The sequence below is a fragment of the Notolabrus celidotus genome, chromosome 18 (assembly GCF_009762535.1).
Source record: "Notolabrus celidotus isolate fNotCel1 chromosome 18, fNotCel1.pri, whole genome shotgun sequence".
In the NCBI taxonomy this organism is placed as follows: domain Eukaryota; kingdom Metazoa; phylum Chordata; class Actinopteri; order Labriformes; family Labridae; genus Notolabrus; species Notolabrus celidotus.
In genome coordinates, this window is record NC_048289.1 from 20769700 (window position 1) to 20782047 (window position 12348).

A 12348-nucleotide genomic window follows, 5' to 3' on the forward strand; every position below is an offset into this window, starting at 1 on the left:
GCTCAAACCTCGCCTCTTTACGTCACACTCTGCCTGGTTGAGTCCCGCATTTCCAATATGGCTGGTTGATTTGCTTCAAAACAGCGCTCAGGAACAGATGGGTGACATCACGGATACTCCGTCCATATTTTATACAGTCTATGGTTAGTACACAGCTGTAGTACATACTTGATTCTGATTGGTCGATATCCAGTAGCAATGGTCTTATTTCTCCAGAGCACACTGTTGCTAAGAATGCATGAAATTAATTTAATCATAGCAATCTATCAAAAGAATTCAAGTTCACCCCCTCAAATGGGAAAATTTGTCATTTTAAAAAGAGAAGCACAACTTTGTTGTATGGTAACAGTGAAGGAGGCTTCCAGAATGCTGAAGGGACCTTACAGAGACAGTCGCTTTACAGACAGAGGCTGAAATGAGGAGTTTCAAAGACACCAGCCTGAGATAAGTAAAGAATTTGTTCGGGCTGTAAATCATGTAAAGCTACTACAAAGCTATCAGAGGGGCAATATGAAGCCTAAAAAATTGTATAATACCCCCTCTTTGATGTCAGTAACAACTAGGGATAGGTACGATTACTCGAGTACTCAAGTACTCGCCGTTGACCCCATTATTCAAGTAGCATTTTGTTACCCGCCCACCTGGCAACATAACTTGAACTCATACAGCGTTGCATGTGTGACCATGTGCTTTCTGTTTTCGCCTAACTGAATATATTAGGTAAGAAAATAATTAACGGGATATAAACGTATGACTTCTCCGGCCACGGCTTCAGCTTTAGTACACGCCGAGCCAGATTTCAGCAAAAACAACAGTTTTACAGCAGCTATGGCAACTCTCTAGGAACATATTACTCCACCGAAAGCAAAAGCACAACAAATACAGAACCGTCTGCAACACCTGCGACATGTCAGTTAAAAAAAAAAGTGATGTCTGGAAGTACTTTGAAAGAAACGATGAAGTTAATATGCAGTGATATGTGGCGTTAAACTTGCATACCATAGAAATACTAGTTTGATGCTTAACCACATACGCTGAAAGCACAAGGAGAAAACAGTGGAGACAGATAACAGACAGTCTCGCATCACGTCTTTTGCTAGCCCTGTTGACACACGTTGTTCTGACCAAACCAGAGCAGAGTAGATTAGCCTGCTAATAACCAAAGTTGACTTTTATTTATTAATTCATTTATTTTTGTTTACCGTTAAAGAATAATAATAATTGCGAGTACTCGAGTAGTCGTGCATTAGGTAATTCGAGTAATCAAGTACAAGGATTACTGTAAATTCCTATCCCTAGTAACAACAGCTAATTTGGCAGTTCAATCAATCAATCAATTTTTATCTGTATAGCGCCAAATAACAACAAACATTATCCATTACTTTCGACGCAGCTGGAACTGAGAGTGCCAGACTATTTTCAGACATTTTTTAAATCATGTCCAAATATTTGGTGTAAAGTTATTGACTTAACAAGTAAATAGACGTGTAAAAGGGGAAGAACTCATAGTGAACACGTTGTTATAGCAGAGGAACCCCTTCAGGTTTCAGACAAGACCTCGCTGCTTTTCATCAGTCCTGCTCACACTGTCAGGGTTCCAATCTGCCATAACAACCCACTCACTATACATTATCCCTTACATAGACTTAAGCCTTTCTTTATAAAGCAAAATAAAGGGCTGGTGTGGAAAGGGTAAGTGAGCCTGTCTTCATGAAATCAGACTTAATAACTACCTGTGTGCAATGAGTTCAATGCTAGTATCAACAAAGACCGCCCCCTGCATTATACGATTTAATGACCTCATGTAGTTTCTTGTCTTCAAGATTTCATAATCTGGTCTAATCCTGCAGATGTCACTGTGAGCATATGATCCATCTGCAGAAAGGAAACACATCCAACTCCATGATTAGAGGCTTAGAAGGTGAGAAAACTGCGCAGCAGATTCTATCAGTGGAGATTGGCCTGCTCAAACTTTGGATGACTGAACTCCTCTGGCCCGGGCTCACACGCCTGCTGGAGTCCAGTTTAGTCTTAGCCAGACGTGAGCACACAGAAACTAAACCAACAACTCTGGAATCCACCTCAGAAGAAGAGACAGCGGTTGGATAGGCCCTCAGTTTTGACTAACAGGTACTTTTTTTTTCTTTTTGGAGGAGAAGGTGTCTAGACTGGACATTCTTTTCCCTGCACTGTTACTCAACTGTGTCTGTTACCCCCTCCACACACCCTCACTCTGCAGCTAATTACCTCCATACAACCGGGATGGCGAATGCAGAGCAGGTGTGGCTTTTACACACTCATCCCCCCAAGGATGGAGATCCAGAGTTGTGCATTAATAAGCTATGGAAACTAACCACAGCATTATAAGATGGAAACCATTAACTGCCTTGTAAGAAGTTTTATGCTGTTTTTCCATCCATACCGTTTTCTCCGTTTTGTTTTTTGTGCTCTTTTTTTCTTCCTTTCTTTACTTGTGTCTTAAAGCCAGGACAAAATTCCACAATATAGCAGAGTATTCAATTAGAAGCCTTGTTTTTTCCCCTCTGAAATGAATAGCTGCACTCACAGTCTGTGGTTAAGTCCACACACCAGAACAATTTTCTACTACAGTGCTTGCATTAGAACACTGTGTGCTTTACAACAGAGGAGCAAGAGCAAAACTTTAATATACTCCTATCCAAAAATGAATCAAAGTCTACACAGATAGTCCTAGAAGAAAGGGTTTACTGAATTATAAACACTTGAAAGTTAACTTTTTTTTCCCCTCTTTATGCTTCACAAAGACATGTTTCAAAATCAAACATGTGATATCTGCAATATTAATCTTTCAAAAGTCACGGTAGGACCACTGAATTCTGCAGAACAGTAGTTTTCCCAATGTCTGAGGTTGAGGCTGCAAAGAATCAAGCTCCTTCCACTCACTGCCTTCCCACAGAGAGAAGTCAGAGTACAGTTTGTGGAGCTGTGGATGCCTCAGAGTGTGCTGTAATGTGGTCTAGCCATGCCAGCGTGCTGAGAAAATATGTGACTTTTCATCTTCGAGATGCAGCGAGATGCGAAGCAGCTGCTGGTCTGCCCGGCAGCTTGAGGGCAGAGAGGAGCGTCTGCGTCTGCCAAGTTACAAACCAGCAACTTCGAAGACGTTGTTATTATGGTCCTCTGACTGTGCGGATGGAAGGATTTTTGGACTGGATGGTTCAGAACAAGAGCTGAGTTATGACCCGGGTCAGACTCGATGAGTTTCACTTGACTTTCTGCTGGAAAAAGTGATTAGTCAGTAATGAGTGTGGGAGTCTTTTCTGTATGTGCAGCTGCAGCAGATCTGATTTATGTGTCACCATAATTGTGTCAAACGTCGAATCATTACCTCCTACGTAGAGGATAATGATATAAGTCCTTTTCTTACATCATGTCCCAAAAAAACAGTTTGAAGCTACATTTAGTTGAAAGTGAAATGACTGGTTCAACATTTTTGGAACTACGCTTACTTCTCTCCTTACCAAACATCAAGACACCCAACAGAGTGAGCATTTAAACCTTTGAAATCTGTCACAAATCACTGTGAAAATAAATAGATTCTATAATTTGGCAAAGCTATGGTCAGAAGATTTGGGTAAGTTTTGCTACGTAAACAACTTAAGTTTTGCTTAGGGAAAGATCAGGGATTGGTTTAAAATAAGCACTCTGTTTAGGCTGTGGGATCTTTGTCGTCATGGTTTAAAGCACTTAGGCAGCTCATGGGAACAACTGCTGTCATGGCTTAAAAAGTAGACTGTCATGTTGCTTCGTGGGAAAAAAAGCCATCCCTTCACTGTAGTATAATGTTTTTATTTATCCACCCCGGTCATCTTACTACTTTTTCCTATCAAAGAACATTGTCACAACTCATGTAACACTAAAGAGTAAAACGATGGGTGCACAACAAGACAACAACAATGCATCATATTTATATAAAAATAGTTAAATCTGTCGGGTTTATGTTTATGTTTATGTTATGTCTCCAAAAGTAGTATGGGAGGTAAGCCATCAGTTATCAGGCCCATCTCCTTTGGAATCATCTACCAGTGTGGATCCAGGAGGCAGACACCCTCTCTACTTTTAAGGTTAGGCTTAACACTTTCTTTTTTGATACAGCTTATAGTTAGAGCTGGCTCAAGCTTTGACCAGCTCTTAGTTACGCTGCTATAGGCTTACATGGGACTTCCACCAGATCCATGTCTGGTCCTTCTCCTATCCGCTGCGGTCCAGCTCCATGCTCTCTCGTCCGTCAACAGCATAGACTGTATAAAATATGGACTTAGTAACCTTGACTTCACCCATCTGTTCCTGAGCGCTGTTTTGAAGCCAATCGACAGCGGCAGCCATATTGGAAATGCGGAACTCAACCAGGCAGAGTGTGACGTAGTTTGAGCCTCCCAGCCAACAGCTATGTTGTCTGCAGCCAGCTTCAAGCAGATCCTAGATGAACTGCAGTTTATAACACTTCCGCATGGGCTTCATAGTCTGTGACCGCAAGTTGCCACTTGGTCAACACCCACCGGTTGCGTTTTCGGAATGCAGCATGGAGCATGACCGCCGAACATCTGGAGTCATGTGATCGAGGATTTCCAGCGGTAATCACTGAATCAAGGATTCTCCTCCTCCTCTCCCCACCCATGTTGTCTTTATCAGCCTCTGAAAACCTCTGACTTGATGACTACAGGCCTGCCTCCGCTCTTAATTATATTTTGTTGGCATAGTTAAAGGTGACATATCATGCAAAATTGACTTTTTAATGGTTCTCTACCTGAAATATGTGTCCCTGGCATGTCTACAAACCCCCCGAGAATGAAAAAAATCCATTCTGCCGCTGTTTTGATTTCTACACCTTTCTGTAAATGTGTGTGAAACGAGCCGTTTCAGACTTCCGTGTTTTTGTTACGTAACAACAATATCCGGTCTGTCACGGAGTCAGAGCTCAGAGCTTGTTCAGCCCATAGACTGTATAAAATACAACTCAACCCCTCCTCCGTTTTTCATTACCTGCACAAATGTGTGGTAACAAGGAGCTTAGGAGGGAGACATGCTAGTTGTAGGCTGTCTTAATAAACACAAAGGTCGGTTTTACTCCCCACGTCTGCAGATTTGAAGATCTAGTGGATGATTTTTATTTGTCATGGATAAGTACTAGCGCTAATTAGCATAGCCACATAGCTATATGTTCATAGCTGTAGCTGTAGCTGTAGCTGTGTAGCTGTGTAGCTGTAGCTGTAGCTGTAGCTGTGTACCAAGACACACGTCGACATACTGACAAATAAAACAACAAGAAACACTAAATCTGTGACCAATCCTTCATAAAAGGTCCCGCTGCCTTTCTGGCAGAGGTCGGTTTTACTCCCCACGTCTGCAGATTTGAAGATCTAGTGGATGATTTTTATTTATCATGGATAAGTGCTAGCGCTAGTTAGCATAGCCACATAGCTACATGTTCGTAGCTGTGTACCAAGACACACGTCTACATACTGATAAATAAAACAACAAGAAACACTAAATCTGTGACCAATCGTTCAGAAAGGTCCTGCTACAGGCGCCTCTCCGTCAGGATCAGATTCAGAGGGTTGAAGTAACGCGATCTCTGAGCAGCCATGTATATTCAGCCAACATGTAAACATTAGATCAACGTGCTGGAGAGCCGAGGCACATCCACTTCCGGAGGGGGCGTGGTCAGAGAGAAAACAGAGTGTTCTGATGAGGAATGAAGAAGAGGACTTTTCAGGCAGGCCAAAATCTGATTTCAAAGTGTTTTTTTGAGCATAAACTTTAAAGACATGTTTTGGGGACCTCTTAGACCAATATATATTGATGAAAAAAGCGTGATATGTCCCCTTTAAGTTAAAAACGTAACAAGTGTTTTATTCTGAAAATTAACTGGATGTTTAAATTTTGTTTTGGTGCCTGACTTCCTGTCCCGCTCCATCTGCTCTGTGCTGAATTGATACGTCGTGCTCGGGCATCCGACAAAAATTGAAGTCTTGCGCATCTGATCCGTTGTGTTCCGACCTGCCGGATCAGAGACGCAGCCGGAACGCAATGGAGCAGATCCCGTGGGGGTTAACAGATTGACTAGAATAGAAACCTATCAGATCCGGTGCCGTGACAGATCGGAGATGGACCGGAGACGGATCTGGTGGAATTTGGCCTTTAGACTGCCGGGGGAACTGACGACAGACACACTGGGATCCTATCTCACTCCCCAACATGAGTCTGGTTCTGCTCATTTGTGATTTGATGCTATACAAGTAAAGATTGATTGATGTTATCATCACAATGATTTAAAATATTCAAGCGTGAAGTGGTATGCTGTTCCACAGGTTAAAGGCAGCTACTACACAGGCTCCAGCGTCCCTGGTGCTCAACCCAGTTTTAGGCATATCCAGGAGCAGCTGATTGGTTGACCTCAGTGCTCTCGCTGGAGTATGGATATGGAGAAGCTCAGCTAAGTAAGGCTGTGCAAATCCATTGAAAGTGCTGTAGGTCAACAACAAAGTTTTTTAATTGACTCCGTGACTGGAAGCCAGTGGAGAGAGAGAGTGGAGAGCAGCACAGCTTTGTACTGTTTTCCTTTCCAGTCAGGAGGCGAGCAGCAGCAGCATTCTGAATACATGACTGTGCTAAACCCACATGCAAAGAATAACAATCAAGGCAAGATGTTAAAATTATCACTCTCTTTAAATCTTTAAAAGGAAGATCAACCTTTCTGTAAGTCTCACTTGAAAGGAGGTGGACTTGGCAACAGAAGAAATCTGTCTGCCAAATCTAAAAACTGCCAAAATAAACATCAAGACTCTAAACTGAAGGATGAAAACTGGTGACTTGAGGATTGAGAGTGCTCACGTCCAACCTTCTGGGTGTCCATACACAGTTATCTCTGTCTTTCTCTTATTTAGGTTGAGGAAGTTTAAGCTTAACTATCTTCTTTTATTTTTGGGGCTTTATTTTGATAGGACAGCTCAAGAGAGACGGGGAGGAATTACATGCACCAATTCATGCAGGGACCAGAATCAATCCTTCGGCCAGTGCAACGAGTACTCTAGCCACTGTACATGGGACGCCTGCTCTACCAACTGAGCTAAACTGGCACCACACATTAAAGCTAGGGTTGGTCACGGAAAACTAGCATGAATTTGAATGTAGCATTCCCTCAGGACTCCGTCTAACCCCTCCCCCCCTCCCCTCGGAGCTCCTCCAAAATGACGCCCCCGCTCACATGCACGAACGCCGCTGATTTGCGACCATATGATCGTGACTGATTCCAAACCGTCCTCAGCACATCGTTTGTGCTTTGCATTACGTCAACTCATGTCTCACTCAGTGGTAAGAAAACACCAAAACATTATCATAGTGAAAAGTAAAAACACAAACAAACATGAAATGTACGCACAGGAGGCGGGCAGAACAGCAGGACGGGATTTGATTGGTTTCATAATTTGGCTCCTGATGGCAGGGATTGGTTAGTGTTTTCCCAGGTTTCATCCGGCTGTAGATAGCGGCTTTTTTTCACTATTTTTTAAGAACACATTATGTATTGATTGCACTCTGGACATAAAGATCATTTTAACCAGTATAACAAAAAATCTGACTACCAACCCCAGCTTTAACCATAATCTGACGTCTATCAGAAAGATAAGCAAGGGCTGCAGTGAACTGTAACTTTTCAATATCAAAGACAGGTTATATTTGTACATCATTGGCAAAGCAGTGGAATGAGCCATCATATTTTTAGAAAACAGACCTCAGGGGAAGTATATATATATTTAGAGACAGAAAATAGGATTGGGCCAAAAACAGACCTTCACAGGTAAGAGGGGCTTTCTTTGAAAAATAATCACCCAAGTGGACAAAGTAACTCCAAAAAGTCAAGTAGATCTGAAAAAAGCTGTGTTTACAGTGGCTCATTGAACACACCATAAGACCTGAGGTTACATAAGGTAGAAACATAGTCATGCTTGGCATATGCAAACTCACAAAATGTATTGTGCTTATGTGTTTAAATATGTTCATCACAACTTTAACATTTTGTATTTAAATATGAAATAAACACACTTTTTTTTAAAGCCATAAATGTTACTATGTGTTAGGGTTGCCAACTGTCCCGTATTAGCCGGGACATCCCGTATATTGGGCTAAATTGGTTTGTTTCATATGGGACCCTAATTGTCCTGTATATTGACTTTTAACTCTTGTAAATTCAGCAGACTGCACTCTACAGATCCTGGATCAGATAAAACGGCAGTGGCAGTTGATGTGCCAATCACAACGCCTGTCATCCAATCACAGGCCCCCTCACGCGCATCAGTTGTACACAGCGCAAATATGCCAAGTCCTGCAAAAAAGTGTAAAGAGGATTTTCTCTCTGATGGCCATTAAATAGTCAGACTGATCAAAAATGAACTTGAAATATCTGTAAACTATGACTTGTGATGTAAGAACTTCTCTCTTACTGTGTAAAAGGACAAAAGACTGCTTGAGTCAGTCAAGAGCAGCAAAAAGTATCCATGGAAAAAGTACAATTTGGTGAGTCATACTCCTCTTTTGCATTTAATTTTTCTTTTGCCTGATTTTTGATGTAAAGAGCCAAATTGTGGTTTCTTTGAGGTTTATTCACATGAGGTTAAAATAATGATATAGTAAGGATTAAAGGGAATATACACACTTTCTGCATTTCCAGTTGAATCAGAATATGAATATATGCTGCATTCACACATCATGCTCACACCACCATGGCACAGTGCACATGTCCCTTATTTAATTGTGAGAAAGTTGGCAACCCTACTATGTGTTGAGAAGCTCAAATAGATTGCTGCAGGTGAGCACATTTTCAAAATGTAATAATCAAACTCTTTACTTAAAAACAAATTAACACAAGTTGCATTTTTTACCTTCTTCGTTTGGCAAAACTTATCCAAAAACATAATAAATACAAAGTTTTAAAACTATTAGTCATTTCAGTCCACTTGTTACAAATGCAATGAATGTGAGTTGCTTGTTGACACAACCGGATGTACGGTTCATAGAGCTAATGCAGCATCCTTGCTAGCTTACAAACACTCAGTGTCAAGCCTATAAAAACCACAAAAGGAGGTTATAAATTCACGTTATATTAACTGGCACAACAAATAAATAAGAGACAAACCTTGTACCCTCATCAGCCAGGTGCTCAACCGACAATAACATCTGAAATATACAAGTCGTTTTGCAGTAACCTACATTCGGCTTTAAAAACATTTCTACTTCCGGCATTACCCTTTCAAAATAAAAGCATCTTTATAGTTTCTTCAGTCTTGGAGCATTACTTGAGGAAATCTTCCCACAGGTTAAAGAAGTAATAAAAAAGCATAATGATCGATCTAAAGAGTCATTTAATAGGCTTTTGTTCCATAATTGAAAGCAAGGCTGGAGGTGCTGATGCTGTTATGTTTTTTTTATTGATTAGGGATATTGTCAGTGGGACATTGCTACTCCCAGAGAAGAAATCAACACACAAAACTCACATACAATCCAAATTTGTCCTGGCTTGTTCTCAAGCTATTTTTCTTTTTTCAATTTGTTATGTTTTTGGGGGTTTTTTTCACTTTGTTTTTATTGATTTTTGTTATAGATAAGACAAAAAAAAACAAGACAAACATTAAGGGCATAATGGAAACCAATAAGCAAATAAGAATAAAAGAAAGACGCTATAATGCTGACAGAAGTTCAGTTGGTAAAATTTACAGCACAATTAAGAGTCATACATTCATACGATATGAGAAAGAGAAAGAAGAAAAAATAAAGAACAAACAAACAAACAAAACAAAACGTAGGCATCAGCGTGTTAAAATGTGAGTTGGTGGCAGCTCATAAACATAAGTGTAATCTGAGACGCTGTTAGGAGGGCTCAAGCGCAATGCAAGGTGGCTTGAGAGGGAGGTATGTTGGAAGAGGTCGTCCTCAATTTGTTATGTTAATTCAAATTAAGTAAACCATAAACTGGCTGTAGACTCAAATGAAATGCACAAGTAAGCCATACTAATATTCTATATATAGGAAATGCTCCAGCTACACAGTAAAAACAACAACAACAAAAACCATTACATATTATGCTTATATATTTTTGTATTACTGTTCAATTAAATGTGCAGTAATTTGGACACTGTCACATAAAGAGACAGACACATAAGGTCCAAAGTTCAGCCACTTCAGTCCAGGATAATTCTGATCTGAGAACCATCTTTACAAGGTAACAATCAGTGACACTTGCTGACCCTTTGCACCAAATCACAGGGTTCTTAATTTGAGGTTTGTTCGCAACGTTTTGGAAAGAGCATGGTTTGAAAGAGGTGTTTGAGATCTTAGTAACCCCTCTCACAAATAGCAGTGAGTGCTTGTGGGTTACCATTATTCATTTTAGGAGTTAGTATAAGCATTGAGGCACAGCTCTGCTCAATATCTAAAAACTTTGAACTTGATGGATTTTTTGAATCCTTATAATCTTCTTTTTCTTTCTTTTAGTGGGAAAATATTTTCGGCCGGAGTGTCAGCCGCATTTTCAGTTTGATGGTTCTTAATTTGTTATGATCTATGATTGATTCATTTTTAAATGAGCAATACAGCTGGTTGGATTTATCCCTCTATGTGAAGTCTTACTGGAAGTTTAATCTTTTAGAAATCCGCCCTAAGTCTTTTTCATTACCCACTTTAAATATTGAAGGTGTACAATACTTAAATATTGATGAGATAACCGCTTTAATCAGGAATCAAGGTGTCTAACAAAACTTAAGTCTAATTATGCTTCATGAATGGGGTAAAATAAGCATTGAAAAGCTCTCCATTAATTCAATCAGTATTTTTATCCCTCCAGCTAAGACTTTTCATTAGCTTGCTCAGCAGAGTGTGTCAGAACGGAGTCTATCAGGGCTTCAATTGAAGGCCTGGATGTGTATTTGCCAACACAGACTTAACAAGAACCCTTTTTTTTTGCCTCTTTCGTTTTGTTATAACTGATGGAATCCCTGAGAGGGCAGAGAGCAAACTTTAGTCTCTGAGGTGTTTGTAACGCTGCCTTTATCCTCTCAAGAACAATAAAAGAGGACGCTGGCGAACCCGTGCACCCCTCACACCGGCACCATGCCTCCTCTCCTCTCCTCTCCTCTCCGGAGCAGCTCTCTCATCTGCAGAGGGAAGCTTTTCACATGAAGTTCATTACATCCCCTCCGGCCGCTCACCTCTCAAAGCCACTCTTTGTCCGCCCTAATCTCGGGATCCTTCAGAACCGCTAGCTTGAGTTTCACATTGGGGAGTATCTCAATGAGTCTGGAAGGGATTTCAAAGGAGAGGGGGCCGCTATATCATCCAAGCATGGTCCTCATGTCCTGGGCTTATCTTGACCTCGAGTCAAGTTGGCCATATGCTGCAACTGAATAGCCCTTTTTCATATCTGAATGTTGTTTTAACCTATTTTTCTTTGTTAGTGGAATGAATGGAAATCTAGAAAGAGACAGTATGCACTTTAAAAATGTTTGTTTTATTGTGTTTGAATCCTTATCTCCTTTACACTGCACAAAAAGGGCTAAAACAGCCAATACAATGAGAAGATGTAGCATAGAAATAATGGAAATAAACAATGAAAGAAGCATTTGAAGAGCTGAAGAGAGACAGAACATGTGGGAAGCAGAGAACAAGGGATGACATGGAGCAATGGGTCAAGGTCGGGAGTCAAATCAGCAGCCTCTGCGACCAGGACTATAGCGGGAATACATGGGGCGCATGCTAACCAGTAGGTCAGTCAATGCCCCTATTATTTAATCTTCTACTTCTATGTGAATGGTAGAAGTGCGTGTTGATACATTAACATATGTTTAGTTTAATATTTGTATATTTCTGACAAAGACAGCAGTCAAAGCAGCCCATAAGAGGAGATGTTGTAAAAAGGAAACGTGTATCAAACTATAAAAGAAGCATTTCAATCTGGACCACTTGGTTTTCATTTACAATAATCCAGGATAGGCCATGGTGTGATAAAATCCTAACAACTTCCGTGCTCCCAGAGATAAGCCCGCTATGCACTTACAAGACGGGAAGTGATCTGGGATATCAGCCTTTCAAAGCGCGCCAGCGAAGCCAAGTGAGCTTCACTGATGTGCCGGCTGGTGGCTTTTAATCCCCACACAGGCCTCTATTCTTACAGAGAGTGACCAATTTTTTCTCTCTTTTTAATTAAGACCCTACCTGTCCACATCAAAAAGGTAACTCAGATTAGTCCTTTGATCTGCCTAAGCTCTTTATTACTGGATATGGAAAATGTTAAGATTTCAGCCCAACAATCAATCATCT

General features: G+C 40.7%; 1 protein-coding gene across 1 annotated transcript in view; it reads right to left on the reverse strand.

The window, feature by feature from the left end:
• LOC117830342 (A disintegrin and metalloproteinase with thrombospondin motifs 14) overlaps positions 1-9262 on the reverse strand; it is a 90579-nt gene extending 81317 nt beyond the window's left edge. Inside the window, exon 1 of the mRNA XM_034708436.1 lies at positions 9180-9262. Within this exon, the coding sequence (XP_034564327.1) occupies positions 9180-9185 (6 nt within the window). The 5' untranslated portion in view covers positions 9186-9262. The remainder of the gene's footprint in view (positions 1-9179) is intronic.
• Between the last annotated feature and the right edge of the window lie 3086 nt (positions 9263-12348).